Below are 24,929 nucleotides of genomic sequence, written 5' to 3'. Positions count from 1 at the left end.
TGCTAAAGGTCCTGACCCTTGACCTTTACTTTTAATCTGTTTAAAACACAGACTAACCTAAAATGACTTGCTAATGGTCTCGCGTTCTTTTTAGCCCTTCGATATATTTGATACCTCCAGCGTCAGGAGACATTTGAACAGCTACTTGTAATGAAGTGTTGGAGTCAACCCAATTAAAAATGGCCGCCACAGCTCACTGACATGAGCGAACACGAGCACGGCTCAAAAAAACAAAATAATATTAATAATAATAATTTATCCCCCCAAAAAATCCCATTTATTCTGCCTTTTGCATGATTATTTTTATCTCCCTTTTTTCATTGCTCTTTTCTAACCACCTGGACCCCCAATCCCCCATCTCTGTTTCCCCAAACAGATACGTGTCCGCCCTGACAACACCAGCCCGCCTCTCCCCGGTGGATTTCCACTACTCATTGCCCCCCCAGGTGCCTACCTTCCAGATCACGTCCCTCAATGCCAGCCACGCCATGTCGCTCCCCCCTGCTGTCCACAACCCCTATCCTCTCGAGGATGACCAGCCTCTGCTGCGCCGCTACCAGGTGCCCCGACACGACGCCCAGTGCCAGGAGCCCTACCGGCAGCAGCGCCGTACCTATCTGAACCACAGCAGGGGCCGCCTGCCTTCCAGCCCCTACCGGCTGGCGGAGGAAGAAGACTACGAGACCACCCAGGAGTCCCTCTCCTCTCGGGAGCAACCAAAGACAAGCGGGTCCAGCGGAACCGGCAGCCGGCGCTGGAGACGGTCCAGACTGAACGGCCACGTGGCCCCGCGCGGATACGAGGCGTCTCGGGACTTCGGGTCCCGGAGCTGCCTAACGGACAGTGAGACGGAGGAGGACGGTGAGAGCACTCCCTTCCTCAGTATGCAGAACATGAACAACGAGCCGTCCACCATCTACAGGCCGGTGGACAGTCGGACTTCTCACTCGTCAGGGTGGCACAGCGGGCACGGGAACACGCATACGAGACTGACACAATCACGCTCCAAACCGGACAGCACACCCCACTAAAAAGAGCGACGTTGAACCGAGAGGGAAAACAAACAAACAAAAAAAAAAACCAACAAAAAATTAAAAAAAAAAAAAATCAATATAGTATAGACCTGCATCTATAAGAAATATTTTTATTTTATATAACTGACAGATATTCTAAACAAATGAAATATTTATTTTCATTTTAGCAAAAGTTGTCTACTAGTTAACAACAAAGAATTTTTTATAGGGAAAACTCTATTTATATGTACATTTTGATTTACAGCATAAACAAAAAAAGAACAAAAAAAAAAGATGGTCCAGTTTTTTCACAACGTTAAGAGAAAAAAGAAAAAAAAATAGAGTAATATTGTGGTGCCTTTTGCTGTTTGCCGATGCCAGAGGGCCAGTGGAGGTTTTTGTAGCCTTTCTTATATGGACGCCTCATTTTTTTATACACATTTATGTTGTTGTTTTTTTTTTTGTTTTGTTTTGTTTTTTTTCCTTTCTGATTCTCCTGTTTCACTTTCTTTCTGAAAGGCATTCTTTAAGAAGTTTGTCCTCACTGGAGCATAACCCCTTCCATGTCATGCAATATAAACCACTTCAACATAAAGTGTGTGTTTACTTTCATGTGATTTGCCCTCAGGGCTGAGGAGTCACGGGCTCACCAGTACGTACAATGTATTATTATTAATATTATTGTTATTTTGGATTTTATTCTCTTCCTTTTGCCGAGTGGCGTTTCCCAGGCGCGGGTGGGAGAACGGAGGGCGTGTGTGTCGGAGCGCGTGCGTGAACCGTGGCCGCATGTTTTTCCTCTGCTTGCATGCACTTGTGACCGTCGGAAGAACTTCACGTTGTGTTAACGTCAAAAAAGAAATGCGCGGCTCTGCTGGCGTGTGAGGAGAGCTGGCTGAGCAGATCAGAGCAGTGCCACCTCCCCCCACCCCCTAACCCCCACGCTCCACACACACACACACACACTGTCCACTCAGTGTAGCTGAACAGGTAAGGCTCTTACAGCAAGCCTCTTTCTTAAGGCCTTTCCTGTAGGTTTTCTTGTGTAAGGATGACACTTCGCTGCTTTGGGGTGGGGGGTGGGGGGCACTACCATCTGAGACCAAACAAAGCATCGTGTCCGTCTTCACTCGAACCCGCACATTTCATTCCCCCTCTCCGGGCCGTTCCTTCCTCGCAGCTCGGGTGAAAAAGGGCCACACAGCGTCTCAGGATTCCCGCACACACACACACACTCCCCCCACCCCCCACCCCTTCCTCCTCTCGCCTAAAGGGACAGCTCAGATCTTTCGAAGAGGGCCTCTGTGGGAAGGCCGCGAGCCGCTGCCGTCTGGCCCACTGTGGGTCGCTCTCTGAGTGACCTTCAGCTTGGAGGAAGACGTTAATTCTGACAGGATTGACGAGCTAACGGCTCCAGTCTCCAAACTGAAATAGTTGCTCACGCGGAAGCTGTTTTGTTCACCTTTGCACCTCTAGCATGATTGCATTACTTGGTGAGTCTTATGACTTCCTGCGGGAGGTGCCCCAGGTTGCATCGGAAGTGCTACAGCCAGCTGCTGCTGTTTGTGATTACAAACAATCATAATTTTCTATTAAAATTTTAAGTTTTATTAGCAGTATTTTACGTGAACTGCTACAAATTTTTATTGATTTTTTTTTTTTTTAGGCTGCAGCCGGTTCAGGACGACAGCAATCCACTTCGATGTCGCTCTCGCTCAGACTAGCCATTAGCTCATCAATCCAGGCAGAGTTGAAACTGTTACCACAAGCTGAAATCAGTCAGGGAGCTGTCTGCAGCGGGTAGGATAGTAATCGTTCAGAACGTCTGATCTCTCCCGTTCAGTGAAGCCTGCCTGAGGTTCTCAGAAAGTTGAGGATCTGGAGGTAAACGTGCAGCCTACCTGTTCGCTCTCTCTCTCTCTCACATTCACACAGAAGGGCAGCCAGGTGGAAGGAGCTCTGTGGAGAGAGGAGTACATAAACTACGGGAGAAAGTAACGGGACTAGCTGTGAAACTGCGGAGGTTCATATGATGCAAAAATATGCAAACTTTCTATTTTGCTCTTTGATTACGTCATTTTCTAAGAGGTGACTGTCGTGTGCTGTGTGTGCAAGAAACTCCAGTGTGGAATGAACTAACTAACACGAAAACAAAGGCTCTTTCTTTGAAGCTCGTTATGCATCCATTTTTAAGCCTTTTCTCCTTCGCCCGCCCACCAAACGACCGCGTCCCCGACTTGTTCTGTAAGTTTAACGAATCCTCTCCACTTTGACGCCCCTCCAAAACGATCTCAGACCCAGTTGCTCCATCAGTACCCCCGACGGCTCTGTTTGTGAACAGTGAAGCCCTTTGCCACCGCCCGGCTAGAGGAAATGTATGTCGCGAGCAACGAAGTGACTCGGCGAGAACGGGCCGCCGATAATCTGTCATCGCTCATTCCACTCCTCTAAAAAAAACAAAAGAAAAGCCAAAAGAAAACGACAACAACAACAACAACTGGAACGCTGAACGGTCTAATGAGTATTGATGCAAAACGCCATCAGATGATTGATTTGTGACTCTAGCTGCTCGGAGACGCATGTTCAGCAGTGTTTGTTTTAGAAAAATGGCTTCCGGTCACACCCTTTTCACAGCTCATGGATGTTTCTCACCTCTAATTTTGGACGTCTGAAAAAAAAGGCAAAATACGACACAGCACCTCTAGTTTTAAACCGCTCCATTTTGCCTGTCCTCTCCATTCCTGATATGCTGTCAGGAATGTCCTGCCAGTCTCTTCTTCCTCCTTTTTTTATTTATTTATCTTTTGTTTCGTTTTGTTTTATGACCCTCACCCGCCTCCCCCCTCGCTTGAAATGTTTGAACACCTCTCCTTCTGCATGTCCTTGTGGTCAAGGTTAGATGGGTGCATGGTTATTTTCAAGAAAAAAAAAGAAGCAGCAGACAATTCTTTTCCAGTCAGCGAAAGTGTATTTCATTTAACATTCAGCAATAAAAAAGATTCTTTCCCCCATGTCATTCCTGAAATATGCTAGAGAAAAAAAAAAAAAGAAGAGAAAACACACAATAAAAAAAAAATTAAAAAAACCTGCGAGATTGTCATAGATTGTAAAATAAAATGAAAACTGAACCCACCTGTTCATATGGAAAAAAAATAAATCTTTATTCATATCATTTTATGTTGCAGTTATTTCCTGAAGAAGGTCTTCGATCTTGGCTCACGGTGGAACTTTTCCGGCATTCGTAAAACCTTGGGGTGAAGTGAAACCTGCTTAATATGGTGGTTTGGGGTGTTTAAATTATCATTTTAACAGTAATAATGCCAAATAAAGGGGTTATAGTGCCAGACAACAACACACACAAAGCGTTTTGTATGGAAATAAGTACTTTAAAATGAATAAATAAGCAAAAAAACAAGAAAAAGTTCCAAATATGGTTATAATTAATCCTCTCAACTGACTATGAACATCAGTGTCACCTCTTAGACAAATGTACCTACAAACCTGGCTCTTCTTTCAACGCACTGTGTATAAATGATGAAAGTACGCATGTTTTATGTACCTTCATTAAACGACACGTTCATCAGCTGCACTTACTGAAGCGAAAAGAGGTAAAAAAAAAAAACTCATCACTTCAGCTTGTTCCCTCAGCACGCAAACTCTCCACCAAGTTGTGTTTATGCAGTTGCACGAATTCACCACTAGATGGTGTCCTAAAAACAACAAGCCGCAGCAGTTCACCTTTAGCAGAAGGAAGCTGTGTCTGCTTCTGTAGGCTGTAGTTTTCTCGCATCTAATTTTAAACCAGATATCCATCAGAGGAAGCAGACACCGCTGAAGGTTTGTTTTTATACTGTGGAACTGAAGCATATTTGAAATGACTTTGTGTTTTTTTGTTTTGTTTTGTTTTGTTATTTGGTTTTCTTATTTAACATATTTCCTGGCTCAAAATTGCATTTTTCCTGGATGCAAAATGCTGCTTAGAAGAAGGATCCTAAAATCAAGCCAAATATGACCTCACGGTACATAAGCTGCACATCACTTCAGGGGCATTTTACAGTTTATTTCAAATTCAAACAATTTCTTTCCACTTTAAATGATCTCAAATAAAAACAAAATGGGTAAACCCCATTTTTTTAAAAAAAGGCAGTTTCCTAAAAAATAACAACAGAATGGACACAAAATGAACAAATGAATCGAAGAAATGTGCCATAAGGCATGTATTGACTTGTGTAAGTATGTGGTTTTCACATGCTGCAGACATGTCGTGATCTAATTGAAGGAATGAAACATGGCTGACTTAAAGGCAAAGCTATTTCAACTTATAATATAACATTTTTGGGGGAGGGGAGATAAGCAAAATCTGACTCAGTGCAATATTTCTTAATTAATCCTTCTATTAATACAAAAAAAAGTATATTTAAAAGTAAATTAAGTAACAAACCTATGCTGTTCTTCTTTCTAACACACTCAGAAGTTTCATATTTTAAAGCTCAACGATCATTTGGAGCTTATATATATTTATATATATGAGCAAAAAAAAACAACAAACAAACAGAACCTTAACATGTAAAGCCAACTGAAACCCAGGTTATACTTTGTCTGAAGGCTTACTTATTGAACTCTCCTCACCAGTAAACATTAGAGGCATCAGTTACTGACTGATCTGAGGTTTTTTGCTGTTTTGCGTCTTTTTGTGCGACACTTTCGTCTTGCATTGGTCATTCGGACCATCACGCAGTGGACAATGGGAATAATCACTTTTCCAGGACTTTGAACACCAGTCATTCACTACTTTGTCACCGATATGGGAACGTTCCAAAACGTGAGCCTGAGTGACGCCGTCGAGTAAATTCGTACACTCGGTGAAGGGCGGCAGAATCTTTTTTTGTGAGGAAGTCGTATCAAGAAGTGACACCAAGATACCACATCCTGCAATAATTATCTGCCAAAATCAATACCCAGATCATAAACTAACGCAAAAGTCATTGTTTTTGACTTTTGAAGCCGTGGCTCACAAGAGTTTCAAACTGCTGCGCTTCTAACTTCCTGTAAGGGGCTAGCTGCGCTGCTAAGCTAATGCTAGCTTGTACGGGAAACAGGAACGAGAAGTGAAAATTGGTTTCTGCTGTCATTTATCTTTCAACGCTACAACTATGTCTGTTTTTGTTAGCATCTCTGCTTATGAAAAAAAAAACAATGACAAAAGCAGCAAAGTGTTAGCTAAAACCTAAAAGTCGCAAATGGATAGCGCGAAGCTAAAAGTATCAGAACAGTAGCTAAAAGCTAAACGTAGCATAAGAAGTCAAAAATACAGCAAGTTTGCTGAAGCAGATTTCATAGAGAACAGATAAACAGAAGAGATCTTAATTTAATGCTGTGGGAAAAATATTTGTAAATAAAGGTAAATATTTTGTTGCTGTTTGGATAAAGTTACTGCTGAGTTTAGTTGTAATGCCTCTCAGCCACCACCAGGAGGAGCTGCAGCCCCCCAAGCTAATTTAGATAGCAGTGTCTCAACTAAATGAAACAAAACATTAACACTTAGTAGTTTAATTTTTAAAAAGAAGAACAACACAAGACCATAATCCGAATGTGATTCATTTTTTAAAAAATATCTGTTGGTTACAAAGACAAAGTTGCGTATAAATTACCAATGAAGGCTTGGTCTTTAACTTGATGAAAGCTCGACAAAAAAAAAAAAAAAAGAATTTCAGCACAGATGGTATAACACATTTGCTACAATATGAGCCCTAAAATTCTCAAAGCAACTCTAAGTCCAACAATCCCACAGTTTATCTGATTGTCTGCAGGCTTCAGTTGATTTTACTGACCTTTCGTTGGAAAAAAAAAAAAAAATACCATCACCAAACATCTCTGACTACGAGAGGAAATAAACTCTGTCAAGATCAAATATACAGGTGCGAGGGATAAACAGTACGTTTTCTTTTTTTTTCATTAACTTGGATTCAGCGGGGCTGCTGCTGAGACTCAGGTGGCCTGTTTGAGGAGATTGGACTGAGTGTCCTGCAGGATCACTGCTTCCTTTAGGGATGCTTTGGACCTTTTTCCAGATCCCCTGTGTTCAAAACAGAAAAGTGGAAGTGAAGAATTGTCCATAAACCTTTTCATCTGTCTGCGACTGGTGGGGCAAACCATAAAACCAGTCCTTATTCTGTTAGCCGCACCAACGGTTGCTCTTACCTCTCCTCCACGTCTTGAATCGTGTCGGGAAGGTGCGTGCCAAGAGTTTCCGGTAAAAAAATCGCCGCCACCCCGGAGAGGATGGGAGCCCCTCCGTAGATCAGACCTGGCAGCCAAGGTATGTAGTCCCCAGTGAGCTTGACCATGGGGGCCACCATGGCTCCTATGCGCGCCATCATGGACACCCAGCCCATGCCATTTTGACTGAGGGAGAAAAAGCCAGACAGCCATGACCGCACAGTTAAATCAGACATTCTGTCGCTGCTAAATCCAGTCAAAGATCAAACTGTTTGCAGAAATTATTTACTGCCGTTTTGGTTTCTATCGTCAGCTTTCTTAAATTGGTTCACAGTCCAGATCACAAGATGCAAGCAGAGGATGAGTTTCGCCCCAGAAATAATACTCAGCTTCATCATTTTTCCCAAATTTCTGTCCAGTCGGAGCAGTCTGGGCCTCAGTGAGGTTTGGGAATAAGAAAGCAAGCCACGAGCTGCTGCAGAAACGTATGGAATGGGAAAGCTGCTCGACACATAATGCTACCTCAAATAATCAGAATACGGTCTCCAGAATGTTAACATTCCTGAAGGTGGACTGCACATAGATTTGCCGCAACATAAAAGGGTTAGGGTATACAGTGCAATAAGCTTAAAATTTACAAAAAAGAAAAAAAGATTATTTTTTCAAACCGCTGAGGGTTCATAATTAAATCGGAATGCAAACACGCTTGAGTTTAGTTTCTTTACTGGTGTCACCAAGTTGATCCCGTGTCTGCAGGCTGAAGGAAGAAAGTTAATTACATCACGCTGATTAAAACTCTCCCAAACAAATAAATATTCCTTTACCGGTGTTTGAAAAGGGCCTTGGCTCTAAAGGAGCTAAAATAATCAACGTTTTGGTCCAAAAAGACCCTTTCTCCACCTTGTAAAATAAATGAACGGAACTGATCTGCTTGTGTCAGCGAACAGAGGTTCTTTAAACTCCAGATATTGCAGCAAAATCCCATACCAGTTGTCTTTTTCTTTCCTTCTTTTATTTTATTTTGTTCGTTTTCGAGCTGTGACTCTGGCTTTTGATGGATGTCAGCCTTCTCGAACAAATCAATACAGTGATTGGAAGCGTGTGCGGATACTGGCTTTTCCTTTTGTAAGACAGAAGAAGTTTGTTCCCTCGCACAAACATCCCCCTACCCGCTGGGAAGCATTTTGCCCGTGACAAAGAACAGCATGTCGTGTAATGGCCGACCCCCCCAAAAAAAATATACAGAGTCATAATTAAAGTTGAAAAATGAGTGTTTGGGGGAAAAAGGTACACAGCAGCCATCCTGTTTAAGGGCTTTTCTGTGTTTGCATTATTGTGGAGGAATATTGCCCCATGCTGTTTTTACTTGACTGCTTTAAAACTTTTGTTTCGGCACAGCTTTCTCAATGTCCTGCCAAGTATTTCAGTCATGTTTCAGGTTTGGACTTTGCTTTAGTCATTGCTACACCTAGATTATTTTCCTTTTCAGTCATTCTGTTGTAGATTTGCCCGTGTGCTCGAACTCATTGACCCGTAGGATGACCCCAGGATCCATTTTTACACAGGCAAGTGTTAATTAACGCTTGAACATTTGACGAAAAAGATGACAAAAGTTACGCGGGCCAAATACAGAACCCTGACGCCAGGCGGTCACTGATTTAACACGAACCCGTCACAGTTCATTCTGCGTTCCCTGAAAGGCGGGGTCCATTCAGTGTGACGCTGTTAATCTTTTACCTGCTCATCTGCACTCCGACCTTTATTTTTTTTCTGCCAGATTTCTCGAGTTCGGAATGAATGAGTCTTTTCTTGCAATTTGCACAACCCGGTCCCGGTTTTTTTTTGTTTTAAGGAGGATTTCCGAGCTCATTCGGCGGAGTAGAAAAACTCACCGAATGATGGTTGGATAAAGCTCTCCAGAATAGAGGTAACAGCTGTTGAAGGAGGCGGCAAGGCAACCTTTCCCAAACACGGCCAGACATGTGCGTATCATTTGTTTTTCTGCAGAAAATAAAAGACATCCATCAGATCACCCTCTTGTTTCTGCAGAATAACACTACAGCATTGAGGTAATACCAGAAACACACGAGCCGCCATGGTTTCTGTGTGTTCTGACGTACCATAAGGTACAAGAATGTTGACTAAGATAGTGATTCCAGCGAGGATGAGAGAACCACTTTGGGATGGCCGACGCCCGATGAAACTCATGCACACAGTCATGATGATTTTAGCAGGAATGTCGACGGCTCCGAAGATGACCTGTATCAAGTAGATGTCCACACCGAACTTCTGCAGGTCCATGGCGAGGCCGTAGTACGCAAAACTGGTCGACAGCCTAAAAACAGACAAGGTTTCACCGCAGAATAATTGAATACAGGTTTTACGTGTTTATTTATTCTTCAAAAAAAAAATAAGGTCAATATGCACCAGACGGCGCTGAGGCAGACGGTTATGAGCCGCATTTTGGGAGTGCGGAACAGATCCAGGATAGTGTATGACCCCCGGGAACAGGAGATTTCCTTTTTCATGGACTCCTGGAGCATCTATGACGACAAAAAGAGTGTATTTTTCGAAACACAACACAGAACATTCATTAAAAAATAACCAACAAGCACCGTTGCCTCACTTTGACATCAATCTTTTCTCCCTCCCCACGGCGTCCGTTGTACCTGGCCACACTTTTCAGAGCCTTGACGGCTTGTTCAGGCTTATTATTTAGAGCCAGCCATCTTGAAGATTCATGAAACCACCTGCCAAAACAGGTATTAGTTCAGTGTATTAAATTGTACCATATGTATTGTACGTTGGAAACTTTGTGCATGTCTTTTGTCGGGTGTCGCACCATGAGATGAGGAAGAAGACATAGGATGGCAGTGACACGGTCAGAGTCAACCACCTCCAGTCCCGGATGAAGTAAGCGATGACTGCCAGGAGCAACTGTCCAATCGTGTAACAGTAACCTGTTATTGTCCCTGTGACGGTCCGCACACGAGTGGGGATCCACTCTACAACTTTGAAGAACAGAAGACTTTTTTTTTTTATTTAAATGTTTACTATGCAACTGTCAGGTCTTAGAAAGGAAAGGAAAGAAAGGAAAAAGGAAGAGAAAATGCATCAGACATAAAACTAAAAAGCATTACTTGAAGGAATGCACGTTACACATCATTTTGCTCACAGTTTTAAAATGAAAATCTTGTTTTATGTCTTAATGTCAGATGGTTGTGGCGCAAAATTCTGGGTCTGCCCCAGGGTTTCCTCCCAGAGGGAAATGCCTGGAAAACCTGTAAAGAGAGGCAACCAGGAGGGATCCTAATCAGATGCCCTAACCACCTAAACTGTCCTTTTAATGTTGGGGCAGCAGTTCTACTATGAGTTCCCCCAAGATAATAGAGCTCTCTACCTTATCTTTACAGGTGAGCCTAGTCACCCTACAAAGAAAGGTCATTTCAGCTGGTTGTATCCAGGATCTTGTTCTCTCAGTCAGGATCCCCACCTCATAACCATAGGTGGGGGTTTTAACATAGATGGACAAGTAAATCAAGACTTTTGCCTTTTGGACTAAAGCAACATCTTCATTCGTGCAGACGAGGCCCCAAATCCAAGTCAAGTCAAGTCAAATTTCTTTATATTGCACACTTTTTAGCAACAAGGCAGCTCAAAGTGCTTTGAACCATTCCACCATTATCTATTGATCCACCTCCTGCTCAATCCTACCATCAATCATGCACAAGACTCCAAGATACTTCAATTGCTCCTTTGGAGGCAAAGACTCAAGCCTGACCTAACCTGTCACCCTCCTCTCCACAACTGTTTTGAGATCTTGTCCAGAAACGCCACAAACAGGATTGGAGATAAGGAACAGCTTTGTCGGAGTCCTTCCTGCACTGGCAAAGAGATTGACTTTGAGTCAAAAATACGGCCACAGCTCTTGCTTTGGTTAAACAGGGAATGTCATGCTTATCACCAGATAGCTATTATGAGCAACCCTGGCACCCTGTCCTCCACTGGGCATGCTACAGGAGTAATACGCCTCACAGAACGCCTCAGAGAACGTGGCAGTAGACCTCTAAATCCACAAAACACATGTAGACTGTAGAGTCAAATTCCTATGAACACCTTTGCAACTTTTCAAGTGTAACGATCTGGTCCACTAATCTACAGCAGGATGAAAGCCCCACTGCTCCTCCTGATACCGAGGTTTGACAATTAATGGGAGCCTCCCATCAATCAACCTGGAGTAAACTTTCCCAGGTAGGTTGACAATAATAGGAAAACACGTTACGGTCCTTCCCTTTGAACAATGGGGACCACCACCGTGATCTGACACTCAACAAAAGCTGTCGCTCTCCACAGCCTCTCAGAATTCCTCCCACGCCTAACCTTTTGCTTCTATGCCAACTGAGGCTGCCGTTGTTGACATCGTTTACAAGGTTTGACCAGACTGGCCATAACCTTCCTCCTTCTCATTATAGGATGATCTTAGTTTAAAACTCTGGTTTGAAAGGCAGCGGGCAATATGCATTCCTCCAAGAATTACTAGGTCTTAATTTGTTTTTTTTGTTTTTGTTTTTCAATGTCATATCTTACTGAGTGAGAAGGTGTTGAGTCCCAGGCCAGACAGAGCCATCCCACAACCGAACCGGAACAGACAGAAGAGGGGGAAGGAGAGGGAGAAAGCAGCGCAAGTTCCTGAAACTGCCATGAGCAGATTAGAAATGATCAGGAGGATGCGTCGACCGTATCTGGAAGAGAAAAGTGACGTCCAGGAATAAATGTATGTTGATTGTGCTTTTGGTCAAAGTTACAAGTAGGACGGCCTCTCACCTGTCTGAGAGGCTTCCAAAGACAAAAGCCCCCACGAGCACACCCCCCATGTATATAGTTTGTCCCATTTGCTTATAAGACCGCAGGTCACACACCAAATCCCACTATTAAACAATGAAACACATAAAAATCCTGTAAACATGTGTTTAAACCCATGTTGTAAAACAGTGTGAAGCATGCAGCCGTACATCAGAGATAATAGTGGAGGTCCTTTCAGTCATGTTATAGGACCACCCGTCTGTGCATCCCTGCAGGGCAACATCCAGCCCCTCCTCATCCTCAGCGCGCTCCTCTACAGCTGAGCTCCCGTTCCTGTCCACGAGGTGCCACTGTGGAGTGGCATATCGCTGACATCTCTGTGGTTTCCCCGCAGGATCCAGGGGGACGGTGACGAGCAGCAGCTGCTCGGGGTCCAGCTGGGACCAGGACAGGTTGGAGTGCGGGCTGCAGTGGTGAAGAGGCACCATGGCCACAAAGTTCTGCAGCAGGTTGTGACTGGCCATCATCATGACGGGAATACAGAGGAGGGTCACGTGCAAGATCTGGAAGCGCCCCATGCTTCCCACCTGCTCCAGGAGGTCCGCGAACGTCATCGTCTCCTGCAGCCGGATCACCAAGAAGGTGTCTGAGAAGCAGAGGATTCAGATTCAGATCCGATACTCCTTTCAGGCTTTTAGGGATCGTTGCTCCAGCATCTGTGGCAAAAACAAATGAAGTACAGTCCACAAAAGTCAAATCCTTTTTATCTTTAAAGAGTTATACAAAAGCAAATTTCAAACCTACCTGATGAAACAACAATTAAAATGAAAAAACTCCATGGAAAGTTTGTAAATGTGAAAGCTTAACAAAGCAAAAAATAGTCTCGTCACTGCAGCGTATTTAAGTGAGTAATCAGCTCTGAAATTCCTGCAGTGTTTCTGACTGCTGGATTACTTGACGTAACTTCTTAAAGTATTAGCAGCTCTTTCTGTGAAAGAAAAAATCCTGGTTGGTTGTTGTGTGAGCCGCAGCATCCGGAGCGCAAACCTGACTGTCCCCGGCTAAGACACACTCCCTGCCCTTTAACAGTTACTTAATGTGACCGAATGTGTGTGTGTGTGTGTGTGCGTAAGGGGGAGATGGCGACACATGCGTACGCCTGAGGTCAGCAAAGACGTTTTCTGTTAATGTTATTATCTGTGATGGGTTCACCAACCCAGCGAGTCGTTCGCTGGTTTAAAGTTAAACAAAAGGAAAACAAGGTTTCAGTGAAGCGGGAGGACAATGGGTGAGAGATTGACATCAGTTGCAAAAGATGCTGATCAATATTCAACCATTCAAATGCACCGTGACCTTTTCCCTCCTCCCTGTCTCCGAACGACGGCAGTGAGTGACCGGGCCGAGGGAATGGTACAAAATGGAACAAACGATGCAAAGTCAAACAAATCCAGTAATTTGTGCTCGAAGGTAATTAATCGCACCGAACATGTGAGCATCTGTGACTCAGTTACGAGCCGTTTCTGCTCCTTTTTTGTATCCGGGTTCTTAGCTTCGAGGAATGTTTTTGTTTATGCAACGATCAGCATGAGATGCCAAGAGAGAGAGTTGTTTCAGCTGTGACACTTTGTTCAGGAACAGATTTGTGCGTTTCTTTATTAGAACGTTTGTGGCTCCAGAAGTCCACGTTTGAACAGAGTGTATCCTTCTGATTGTAGAAAACGTCTCTTTATGGACTTTTGCTGCATTTGTAGAATCTAAGAAAGTGAAGTGAGTCAAAAAAAAGTACAGCGAAAGTGAAAATACTGGGGAAACAAAAACGAACAAAGTGTGAAAAGGTGGAAAGCAAAATTGCATTTCATGTTTAAACCTTTGTGTAATTTCTGCACGTGCCCCAATATATGTTCATCACCTTCAAAGTCACTGGTTTGCGTGACTTCTTTGGTTACACTTTCAGCCAGTTTCCAGTGAGGCGTCTCAGTTTTAATGTTTTACAAAGATGTTTGAACACAACATGTTTGACTGGGGTTTAATGACTGATCAGACACGAGGGAACACAGTTTGATCCCGGACGTAGCCAGGAGCTCTTTCTCATGCTGCTTTGGAACTGAGGCTTTAGAGGATAAAAAAATAAATCAGGGTATATAAGAGGGTTGTGTTGGTTTTGTTGACTCTGGGCAGCTTCCTTAAAGCTAAAATCTAAACCGGTTCAAACCCAAACAAATGAAGCAAGAAATACTGCACTTCTGGCAGGAATATGTGAAACTGATGACAAAATGTATGCTCTGTTTCTCCAAACTGAGGTTGCTCAAAGACCTATCTTCAGCAGGTAAAATATTAATTGCTCATAACCTTTATGACAGAACCCCACTTTAAAAGATCTGAGACCAGCAAGAAAAAAACACTTTCTGGTTGTAGGTTGTATTGAATCTGCCTAAGTCAGTCACACCAAACAGCAATGTCACACAAAAAGACACAGATGAACAATATCCTAAAACTAAAATATAACATATTCTCTCCAAGCCAAAGTCTGGGCTGAACCTTTTCTAGCCATTTAGGCAGTTTTGACACTCAGAGATCAGAGCTTCTCCCAAGTCAGGATTTGGGGGTTATTATTTTTCATGTTTCTTGTATTTTCTTTGTGCTTAGTCTTTTGTTCCTCATCTTTGTACTCCGGTCATCTTTCCCTTTCTCCTCAGTTAGTCTCTTGTTTTCCTGCCACGCCCATCTTCACCTGATCCTAGTTGTAATCATCTCACCTGTGCCCACTTCACCTAATTACCCTCTGTTTTAAAACCCGGCCATTTCCTCCCCTCACTGCTGGTTCATTGTCTGGTTGGTTTTGTGTCTTGCCTCCTGTTTTTGGCTCATGTTTGGATTGTGTTATGTTTAGTTTTGCTGCCTTATCAGCCGTTGATTTTGGTTATCTTTTTATTTAACAAAAAAATAATTAGTTTCTTTTCCGAAGATGAGTCTGTGCACTCTGGGTTTGCCTCCTTTTCCTGCCAACGTGACGTCCTTGCTGAGTTTCGTTGTTCCCTGGCAGCTCTGAAGGTTCCCTTATCACCATTTTGCTTGTTTTGCTCAAAATCCCCAAAGCACTATGATTAAAAAAAAAAAAAAACTAAAAGAAAATGGGCAACGAGATGAGTAGGATGCTTCAGTTTGCGGTCTGGAGAAAGCAACCAAGTCTTTGCCGTCTCATCACAGCTTTTGAGTGACTTGTGCCAACAAACACCTTCTGCACATCCAACAATAACAAGGCTTTGTTAACTGCCATCGCTTCCACAACCTGACAGCTTTGTCGGGCCAGGAAGGATGCCGGAACAGACAATGGAGTTCAGCAAAAGAGTTTGTTGAAAATCAAAATGTGGAGGACTCAGAGAGGCTCTCTTGTAACCCCGTAACCCTGTGACAGGCCTCGAACTGCTCAGATCCTCCACAAATGCCTGTAATTATCACAGAAACACACAAATACCCATCGGTATGTTTCAAGCCTCAGATATCTTTAAAGGAAAATTTAAAAAATGAGGTCCCTTTTAACCCGAATGTCCTTCTCAGCTGTCACCAAGGCGGACGATAACGTCTAGTCTTTGCTCATTTGTCTGTCTGTTAGCAAAATATCTCATTAACCAGAGGGCAGGAGGTGCATCTACAACTGATCAACCACAGCTGATCCATTTCAGCAAACACAAAAATGTCTACGTCACTGTAATTTTTTTTTTGTTTCACAAACAGGTGCGGTAGTCGCTGATCATGACTCCACAAACTCTCCCAGCGCTAACGGATCACGTAACAACTTTGGTTAATAAATTTGCCATTAAAGGTGCCGAGCAAAAATGCTAAAATTTAAAGCTAATCCTTGAGTTGTATCTACTTTTTATTCACTAGTTTTCACAAATATAAAGATACATTTTCTCTGATTTTTTTCTGGTAAAATAACTGCACGGTCTACATAAAGATGTGATTTTCAAATGTTAATGTTTATTTCTGCTTTAACTACTTTATGCACAGAGACTGTTTGTCAGTACGTAGTGGCTGGTTAGCTCTGTAAAGTTAGTAGTTGCAACTTTTACCACCCATCGGGGTCAAAAACAAACATTTAATCAACATCTTTATACAGTGTTACACATCTAATAAACTCTCACTTTCGAGATCAATCTAGTCGAGATTTAAATGGTCTAAAAACGAGTTTCTATATTGACTTTTTATTTTTTACCCAAACAAATATACCATTTCAAGGAACGCACGCCGCTCAGCTGCTACCTCACCAAGTTGTAGCTCAGCATCTCTAAAGCTGACTGAGCTACAGGCAATTTTATGTCCACCAAGGCTGATGGCCTGTGGCGGCCATCTTGGATTTGGTTGAATCCAAAGTTTAATGATAAACAGCTATGACTTCCTGAGAGTTTCACTTAAACCCGTCTTGTGACTTATTAGATGTTTTGGTCACAGACGGACAAACACACACACGCTCAGGTAACTGCTTTCGTTTCGTGGTGAGGAAAAATCTGTGTGCGGTGGTGGATTTTAACAACCTGGGCCTGCTCTTTGCAGAACTCACAACAAATACAAAGGAAATCATTTTACTACGAAACGAACCTGACAGTCAACGAGGATGTCGACTGTCTCTATGTGGTTCTAAAGTACTTAAAGGGCTTATGGGTACTGCATTACTGTATCCTAAAAGAAGCAGGTGACAAAACCAGGACAGAGTTGAGTAGTTCATATCAAGTCAAAAAAAAAATACATTTGGACACACTTAAGTCTTGTAGCAAACTTTATATTTATACTTTTGTTTTAAAAAAAGCTGTTTGACTGCTTCTCTGGAATGTTCTGACCAAAGCGTAACGCAGACACTTATGTGTCTCAAAGGAACAAAAAGAAAAGGTATTTTCTACGATCTGTTGCCTTTGTCACTAAAGTCCAGCAGCCGATTCTTCCAGGAATCCTTCACGGGTCACACATTTATAAGACGGGCCGACCGATCACATCAAATCTAAAGTCTGTCTTACATCTGAGGTTACCTCAAATGAGGACAGTGACTTCTGTGTAAGCTTTGAACCTAGATAGTCTTACAAAGGAAAGAAAAAGTTTATAACACCAGTAAACTGGAACTGTCCAACTGTGACACAAGCTGTTTCATCTCACGTCTTTCGCTCTGGTAACAACCTGTCTGACACGACACGGTGTCTTTGTTGGACTTCAAACCAAAACTGTACGATAAAATATATATTTCAACCCTTCCAAGTCAAGTTTGAACACGTTTGTTCAAAATATGCAGTTTTGAGCTTGCTTTCTATATAATAATATTCTTAATAAACACACTAATAGTTTGCATGTTTACTTTGTCAAAGTTGGAACAGTTTTCAGCTGCGTGACAGGATGTGATGTTTAGTCTTATTTCATCCTTTTCTCTCATTCCCTAAAATTCCCTTCTGTTTTGTATATGCCCATTAAAAGGATAGCTCAAATGTTTCGATTGTTTCTGATTAGATTTTAAAACAATTGCAAATAAAGTATTTCCCCCAGAGTGGTTACGTAATAATAGTGCAACAGTAGCTGAGATGGTTTGTGTTGGCATCATGTCCTTCTTTATAAGGCTTGTTTGGTGGGGGTTACAAACTATCCAAAGATAAAACGCTTGGGAACTACTGACTTAGACAACTGTGTCTCATTCAAGTGAAATAAAACATTAACAGTTCTGCTCGCGTTTTATTTTAGAAAATTCTCTTCGTGAACTCGTCGTGGATTCAGCAGAGCTGCCACTGAGACGTCTCAGGCGCCCTGATTGAGGAGCTCGGATCGAGTGTCCTGCAGGATCACTGCTTCCTTTAGGGACACTTTGGAGCTTTTTCCAGATCCCCTGTGTTCAAAACAGAAAACGAGAGAGACGACCGATCAGTGTTATCCTTCCTGCAAACCACCTGAGGAAACCATGAAAAACACACAAGTCCTTCTATCACCAAGACAACACTTTATATTTTTGGAAGTCCGGAGAGGTTGAGCTTGCCTCTCTGCCACGTCTTGAATCGTGTCGGGAAGGTGCGAGCCACGAGTTTCTGGTAGAAAAATTGCCGCCACCCCAGAGAGGATGGGAGCCCCTCCGTAGATCAGACTTGGCAGCCAAGGTATGTAGTCCCCAGTGAGCTGGACCATGGGGGCCAACATGGATCTTATGCGTGCCGTAATGGATACCCAGCCCATTCCTTTTTGACTGAGGGAGAAAAAAAAGCCATGACTACACAGTTAAATCACACTTAGATGGACAGTTTAGACCTTTTGAATTGGGGTTCTTGGGAAATGTTTTGAACAACTAATATCTTACCTTTTCTGGTTAGCTCTTTAAGCAACCTAAGTTTTGAGGAACAGGTAACTTCTAACTTGAATGACGAGCTAATGGCTAGTTTGAGTGCGGTAAAAAAATCAAAGTGAACTATTGCTGCCTTAAAACAACTCCAGTCTCAAAGATTCCATAGCTGATCACCTGAACAGTATTTTATAAACCATCAAACCAGCTGACTAACTGATTTAGGTGGCTTCACATATGGCTCCAGAATGTCTCGCTACAAAGACGGGTTCCTGGAGTGACTTGGTTACTGCAGCATGCCCAGGTCTTGTAGCTGCAGAGGAAGCACAGATCACCAGTCTCCCTCTACCGTGCTGACAGCTTGTATCTCACATCTCGGCTTCGGACCAGCACGCGCAAAGGAACAGAGGTTGCAGAGGTTTCCTGATTTGTTCAGAAAGACGTTCCCAAACTTGAGCTGCACTGTTGCGTTGTTTTTAGAGGAAAGAGGTGGGGGGGGATTTTTCTTAAAACCCCGCCCCCTGACCTACGACAACGTCACCTTTTTGGAGGCGCTCCCATTTACAGACAATGGGACAAACTGATTGTGCATTTTCGCTTTAGCTTTGTTGAAACAATAATTACGGTGCAGGTCATCTGTGGTTTTTGTTCTTTTTGGATTGGATTTGTAAAGTTTTAAAACCCCACAAGGACCAGGACTTGTGTCTTGATTAATAAACCTCATAATTAAAAGAGAGTGTAAAACAGGGGTAGACAATCCTGGTCCTCGAGGGCAACCATCCTGCACATTTTCCTTGTTTCTCTGCTCCAACACACCTGATTCAGAGGTTAAATGACCTCTTCATGTTCTGCAGAAGCGTGTTAATCACCCATTGATTCAAATCGGGTGTGTTGGAGCAGAGAAACAAGTAAAACATGCAGGATAGTGGCCCTCGAGGACCGGGGTGGGCAACCCTGGTGTAAAGCATTAGGCTCATACTTCCTGTGGTCAAAGGTCACTCAGAAATATGGAAGGGTCAGTATGAACCTCCTTCTGACCGGTGTTTTCCCACCAATCTACACCCGCTCTGACAGGCCTCTTTTACTGAGTCTGTTTTTAGTTTTGAAAGTGGATTTTGTTTAGCAGCATCGAACAGCACAAACCGTAGCCCTCGGAATCTTGTTTAAACTGAGGTAATGTGACGGTGACAATGAATCAAAGGAGAAACCGCTTAGGGGGAATAGATAGGTTTGAGTTTATTGAACGGGGAAGAAAGACTCACCGAACGATGGTCGGGTAAAGCTCTCCAGAGTAAAGATGACAACATGTGAAGGACGCAGCAAGACAGCCCTTACCGAACACAGCCAGACAGGTTCGGATTGTGTTCTGATCTGCAGAGAAACTGAACATCCATCAGGTCTGTCCCTCGGAGAATAAAAACAAACATGCCGTTGAGGTTTTCCCCCTGTTCCAACATACCATGAGGTACCAGGATGTTGATCAAAATAGGGATTCCACCAATAATGAGAACGCCACTTTGGGATGGCCGACGCCCGATATAGCTCATGCACACAGTCATGATGAGTTTAGCAGGAATGTCGACGGCTCCGAAGATGACTTGCATCAAGTAGATGTCCACGCCGAACTTCTGCAGGTCCATGGCGAGGCCGTAAAATGCGAAATTGGTAGACAGCCTAAAAAACGGACAAGGTTTTGTTGCAGATTAACTGGAGATAGGTTTTTATTTGTTGTTTTTATTTGCTCTTCGATGAGGGCGAAGTGCGCACCCCACGGCGCTGAGGCAGATGGTTATGAGCCGCATTTTGGGAGTGCGGAACAGATCCAGGACAGAGTATGACCCCTGGGAGCAGGAGATTTCTTTTTCCATGGACTCCTGGAGCACCTACGGAGAAAGAGAGAGCGGACTTTTCAAACAGAAACACAGAAAGTTCAGAAAAGCACCAACAAGCACCGTTGCCTCACTTTGACGTCAATCTTTTCTCCTTCCTCACGGCGTCCGTTGAACCTGGCCACACTTCTCAGGTTCTTGACGGCTTGTTCAGGCTTATTATTTAGAGCTAGCCATCTTGAGGATTCATGAAACCACCTGCAGAATAAACCCAAAGGTGCATCAGTACAGGTCCCTACTGCTGCAACCAAACATTTTAATCACAAGTACGAATGCTTAATGGTTTTAATGCTTTATTTGAACTGTTCTGTATCTACAGTGGAATTATTAGAAAGTATAAAAGTTAAAGAAGTCAGTGCACAAGTTTGAGTTTTAAGATTTTCATACAGGCTAAAATATATACATACAGCCGGGTCGTATTCAGTTAAATGTCCCTCAGTTTGTTGCACCTTAACACTCGTGTTTTTTTATCGCCATCAGCAAGACATAATCTGGCATAAGTCTGACCACTCTTCTTGGCAGAACTGGCAAAGTTCACAGTCCACAGATTATCAATACAAGTGAAACTTGGAATTTGGGAAGGCCATTCATTCAGAAACCAGCTCGGACGTGTGTTTGGGATTGTTGAACACTTGTGTCCAAGTTTCAACTGTCTAGGTGCTGATTTAAGATCAAGGTAAAGAATTCTGACGAAGGCCCCCTTCTTTATTACTTCATCCACTTTGTGCACTAGTACTACAGCATAATGCTCCCACCACCATGCTGGACAGACATACTTCTTGTCACTGTGGCCCAAGAATTCAATCTTTGTCTCGTCTGGCCAGAAAATGTTCCTCCGGAAGACATTTGGTTTGTCCACGTTGGCAGCTGCAGATTTCAGCTGGGCTTGAAGGTCTTTTGGTCGACACCCTCCCAGTCCACGATGACGTCAGACTGTTTTCACTGTGGACAGAGACACTGGTGGTCCAGCAGTTTCCAGTTTCCAGGCAGGAGTCTTGGTGGTTTATGGGTTGTTCCTGAACTGTATGTCGATGTGAATGTGCATCTAAAGCCGTGTTTATTTCATTGTAATGTTTGTGCATTTTAAAGTATCTACAATGTGAACATTAGTCCTTGCTGGAAAGCACGATGGGTTGCTCAGTGCATGAAATGTGCGACACAAATAAAGTCTGACTTGACTTGAGCATCTGTTGTCCTGAGTAATGATCAGTAAAATGTGCGCTGTTGAACAATTCCTTTAAAAGCTGGCAGCTGCAGTCAATCACGATCACTGAACGAGATGTTGTTAAGTTAAAAGACATTTAACAACCTTCAGCAGATTTAGATGATAATGTTTATATATCCGAGTCGATATGAAAATGCACATAAATTAAAATTTGTGCACACGAGCTGTGTGTCGTATGACGCCCATGCCCAGATGTAAACCTCTGATCCGAACTGTATTTTTTCAGTGATAATTTGTCACTTTTAAGCCCAAATCAGTGTCTCCAGCTGCACGTCTTTTGTCGGGTGTCGCACCAGGAGATGAGGAGGAAGACGTAGAAGGGCAGTGACATGGCCAGAGTCAGCCACCTCCAGTCCCGGACGAAGTAAGCCACGCCTGCCAGGATCAGCTGTCCGAATGTGAAACAGTAACCTAACATCATCCCCGTGACGGTCCGCACACGAGTGGGGATCCACTCCACAGCTTTAAAAAGAAAAACATTGATTTATTTATCTACAACAGGTAAGATATTAACAGTTCAGTACCTTTCCACACAACTACTGTTTTAAGATGCTCTTTTTCTGCCTTTTTTTAGTTAACTGTGTTGCTTTCCGTGACCCACGGTTGTGGGCGTGTTTGGCCTCTTTGCAAATGAGGTCGTTTGTTCATTTCTGAGTTCTCTTACTGAGTGTGAAGGTATTAAGGCCCACCCCGGACAGAGCCGTCCCACAGACGAACCGAAACAGACAGAAGAGGGGGAAGGAGGGGGAGAAAGCAGCACACGTTCCTGAAACCGCCATGAGCAGATTAGAAATGATTAGGACGATGCGTCGACCGTATCTGGAAGAGAAAAGTCACGTCTAGGAAACATTAGATTCATAAAGAATGGCAAAGGAACGTGTTAATGTCAGGATATCTGCTCTTTGAAAAAGCTCAGTCTCACCTGTCTGAGAGGCTTCCAAAGACAAAAGCCCCCACGAGCACACCCCCCATGTATATGGTTTGTCCAATTTGCTTATAAGACCGCAGGTCACACACCAAATCCCACTATCAAACAATGAAACACAAAAAAATCCTGTAAACATGTGTTTAAACCCATGTTGTAAAACAGTGTGAAGCATGCAGCCGTACATCAGAGATAATAGTGGAGGTCCTTTCAGTCATGTTATAGGACCACCCGTCTGTGCATCCCTGCAGGGCAACATCCAGCCCCTCCTCATCCTCAGCGCGCTCCTCTACAGCTGAGCTCCCGTTCCTGTCCACGAGGTGCCACTGTGGAGTGGCATATCGCTGACATCTCTGTGGTTTCCCCGCAGGATCCAGGGGGACGGTGACGAGCAGCAGCTGCTCGGGGTCCAGCTGGGACCAGGACAGGTTGGAGTGCGGGCTGCAGTGGTGAGGAGGCACCATGGCCACAAAGTTCTGCAGCAGGTTGTGACTGGTCAGCAGCAGGAGGGGAAGACAGAGGAGGGTCACGTGCAAGACCTGGAAGCGCCCCATGCTGCCCACCTGCTCCAGGAGGTCCGCGAACGCCATCGTCTCCTGCAGCCGGATCACCAAGAAGGTGTCTGAGAAGCAGAGGATTCAGATTCAGAGCCGATACTCCTTTCAGGCTTTTAGGGATCGTTGCTCCAGTGTCTCTGGCAGAACAAACTGTCTAAACTGTGAAAATGTCAAATGAAAGAAAACTTGATGAACACACTTATTAAATTTCTAAAGACTCAATATGAAATGTGCAGCACCGAACTACTGGCGCAAAATGAGTGGTTCAAATTAAAAGTCTGTTTGAATAATATTACATACCTGTTTTTGTCACTGCAGCGTATTTAAATAATCAGCTCTGAAATTCCTGCAGTTTGTCTGATTGCTGGATTAGCTGATGAACTTCATGAAGAATCGACGTCTCTTCCTGTGAACCCGGAGACAGAATGCAGGCCTGAGTGAGGAGAACCAACCTGACTGTCCCCGACCCAGACAAGGTCCCTGCCCTTTAATGGTTACTGTACATAACGGGACCATAGAGACACGTGTGTGTGTGTGTGTGTGTGTGTGTGTGTGTACATACAGAGGTTAATTAAACAAGAGGAATGCAAGCCTTCGGTGAAGCAGGAGGACAATGAGTGAGAGATTGACATCAGTTGCAAAAGATGCTGATAAATATTCAACCATTCAAATGCACCGTGACCTTTTCTGCTCCTCGCTGTCAAAATGAAAGGAACGATGCAAAGTGAGGTAAATCCACCAATCTGTGTTTTGAAGAAACCCTGTGAGCATCTGTAACTTCAATACGAGCCGTTTCTGCTCCTGGTTGTTAGTTATGTCAGATGTTTTTGGGCAACGCAAAAAAAAAGTTGAAGTTATTTCAGCTGTGAGTATTTTTAACTCAATATATTTTAAAAATCCAAAGAAAAGAAGACAAAGACACTTATCTACAGCGCTTTGTTTCTGTCCTTTGTGATGTCCTTTTAGTTACAAGACTCCAAATTCAGTTCTAACTAAGAAGCATCGTTAAACAATTGTAAGATCTGGATCAAGGTTTTTGTTCTGTGACAGCCCCAAGATTTTCCTGACAATTTCCTCAAAATCTGTTCATTAGTTTGAATGTGATCTCGCAAACAGACGGACGCGCCAACCAGCACGATGGAAAACACCACCTCCTCGGCGGAGGTAATGACTTACAGAGAAGCTGTTTGACCAGAACTGGCTCGGCCGAGGTTTAATGACTGATCAGACATGAACGAACAGCAGGTGGCTTTTATTGGAGCTGAGGCTTTTAGACGACAGAAATCAGCCTCTTTTATTACAGAAAACACTTATTTATTTATTTATTTATTTATTTATTTATTTATTTATTTATTTTACCCTGTGCGACTTACTCAAAGCTGAACGCTAAACTAACTTGAACACAAATGAGTTGAGGCCTGTTAGTATTTTCATATCACAAATTTGTGATTTTTATGATGATTTTTCCATTGCTTTTAACTTCAGTTTGTTTCATTACTGGCTCACTTAAAGCAACAGTTCGGACCCTTTAAAGTGAAGTTCTCTGGGAGCAATTAACATCTTACCTGTTGCAGATAGCTCCTTGAGCAACTTTGGTTTGGAAAGGCAGAGTTTAGTTGGAGCCAGATCGACGAGCTGACAGCAGGATGAAGCCAGGCTGAGACCAAAGTGGACTGCTGTTTTCTTCCAACACCTCCAGTCTCAGTCATTTTATAGAGGTCGGTGTAAACACTGTTTTAAAAACCTTTATACCCAGGCGTGCCTGGTTCATAAGGGCAGGTGGGTCTGAATAAAATCACACCCCACAAAGTAGTTCCTCCTCATAAAACAAAGTGAGTTACTGAATTACTTAGCTTGCTGTGCATTGTTCTGTTACGTGTTTCTCAACTATTTAGAGCATTTTAAATGGAATTAAAACTGGGTTTTTTGGTGATTCAGTTTGAGCTTTTTGCTTATTCGCAGTTTTCGGGCGGTACAGGTCAGCGCCCGCA

At 43.3% G+C, this 24,929-nt stretch overlaps 3 protein-coding genes across 6 annotated transcripts in view; 1 reads left to right on the top strand and 2 right to left on the bottom strand.

Annotated features, from left to right (window-relative positions):
* The window catches only part of nrg2a (neuregulin 2a), an 86,787-nt gene extending 82,689 nt beyond the window's left edge, over nucleotides 1–4,098 (top strand). For all 3 annotated transcript variants that reach the window (XM_025006297.2, XM_017418140.3, XM_037978884.1), the window contains one exon: nucleotides 377–4,098. In XM_025006297.2, coding sequence (XP_024862065.1) covers nucleotides 377–1,031 — 655 coding nt within the window. In that variant the 3' untranslated portion in view covers nucleotides 1,032–4,098. The remainder of the gene's footprint in view (nucleotides 1–376) is intronic.
* A 2,157-nt stretch (nucleotides 4,099–6,255) lies between these two features.
* On the bottom strand, nucleotides 6,256–13,135 carry LOC108237051 (solute carrier family 22 member 6). Its single transcript, XM_017418234.3, has 11 exons — nucleotides 12,840–13,135; nucleotides 12,245–12,751; nucleotides 12,057–12,160; nucleotides 11,820–11,974; nucleotides 10,075–10,243; nucleotides 9,859–9,982; nucleotides 9,660–9,775; nucleotides 9,353–9,567; nucleotides 9,125–9,233; nucleotides 7,215–7,418; nucleotides 6,256–7,089 (listed from the first exon to the last, which is right to left on the bottom strand). Exons 2-11 carry the CDS (start codon nucleotides 12,647–12,649, stop codon nucleotides 7,002–7,004), a joined length of 1,689 nt encoding a protein of 562 aa, XP_017273723.1. The 5' UTR covers nucleotides 12,650–12,751; nucleotides 12,840–13,135; the 3' UTR covers nucleotides 6,256–7,001.
* Nucleotides 13,136–16,775: 3,640 nt separating this feature from the next.
* On the bottom strand, nucleotides 16,776–24,636 carry LOC108236941 (solute carrier family 22 member 6-like). Of its 2 annotated transcripts, XM_017418020.3 has the most exons (12): nucleotides 24,504–24,636; nucleotides 23,239–23,344; nucleotides 22,567–23,097; nucleotides 22,379–22,482; nucleotides 22,121–22,275; nucleotides 21,750–21,918; nucleotides 20,306–20,429; nucleotides 20,110–20,225; nucleotides 19,802–20,016; nucleotides 19,605–19,713; nucleotides 18,046–18,249; nucleotides 16,776–17,898 (listed from the first exon to the last, which is right to left on the bottom strand). In XM_017418020.3, exons 3-12 carry the CDS (start codon nucleotides 22,969–22,971, stop codon nucleotides 17,811–17,813), a joined length of 1,689 nt encoding a protein of 562 aa, XP_017273509.1. In that variant the 5' UTR covers nucleotides 22,972–23,097; nucleotides 23,239–23,344; nucleotides 24,504–24,636; the 3' UTR covers nucleotides 16,776–17,810. The 2 variants fall into 2 exon arrangements, with proteins under 2 accessions (XP_017273509.1, XP_037834837.1); XM_037978909.1 differs by lacking the exon at nucleotides 16,776–17,898 and having other exon boundaries at nucleotides 17,933–18,249.
* Nucleotides 24,637–24,929: the final 293 nt, after the last annotated feature.

The sequence above is a fragment of the Kryptolebias marmoratus genome, linkage group LG13, assembly GCF_001649575.2.
Source record: "Kryptolebias marmoratus isolate JLee-2015 linkage group LG13, ASM164957v2, whole genome shotgun sequence".
Taxonomy (NCBI): domain Eukaryota; kingdom Metazoa; phylum Chordata; class Actinopteri; order Cyprinodontiformes; family Rivulidae; genus Kryptolebias; species Kryptolebias marmoratus.
This window is presented reverse-complemented; position numbering and strand designations above follow the sequence as displayed.

Excerpts from the sequence above, each read along its gene's own strand:
- LOC108237051 (XM_017418234.3), bottom strand. The coding sequence starts at position 12,649 with ATGACGTTCGCGGACCTCCTGGAGCAGGTGGGAAGCATGGGGCGCTTC. Across the intron at positions 9,568-9,659 it reads GTCTGCCTCAGCGCCGTCTG|GCTGTCGACCAGTTTTGCGT; the intron begins GTGCATATTGAC and ends GTCTGTTTTTAG. Across the intron at positions 7,090-7,214 it reads ATTCAAGACGTGGAGGAGAG|GGGATCTGGAAAAAGGTCCA; the intron begins GTAAGAGCAACC and ends TTTTGAACACAG.
- LOC108236941 (XM_037978909.1), bottom strand. The coding sequence starts at position 22,971 with ATGGCGTTCGCGGACCTCCTGGAGCAGGTGGGCAGCATGGGGCGCTTC. Across the intron at positions 21,919-22,120 it reads CCTTAATACCTTCACACTCA|CTGTGGAGTGGATCCCCACT; the intron begins GTAAGAGAACTC and ends TTCTTTTTAAAG. Across the intron at positions 19,714-19,801 it reads CAACATCCTGGTACCTCATG|ATCAGAACACAATCCGAACC; the intron begins GTATGTTGGAAC and ends GTTTCTCTGCAG.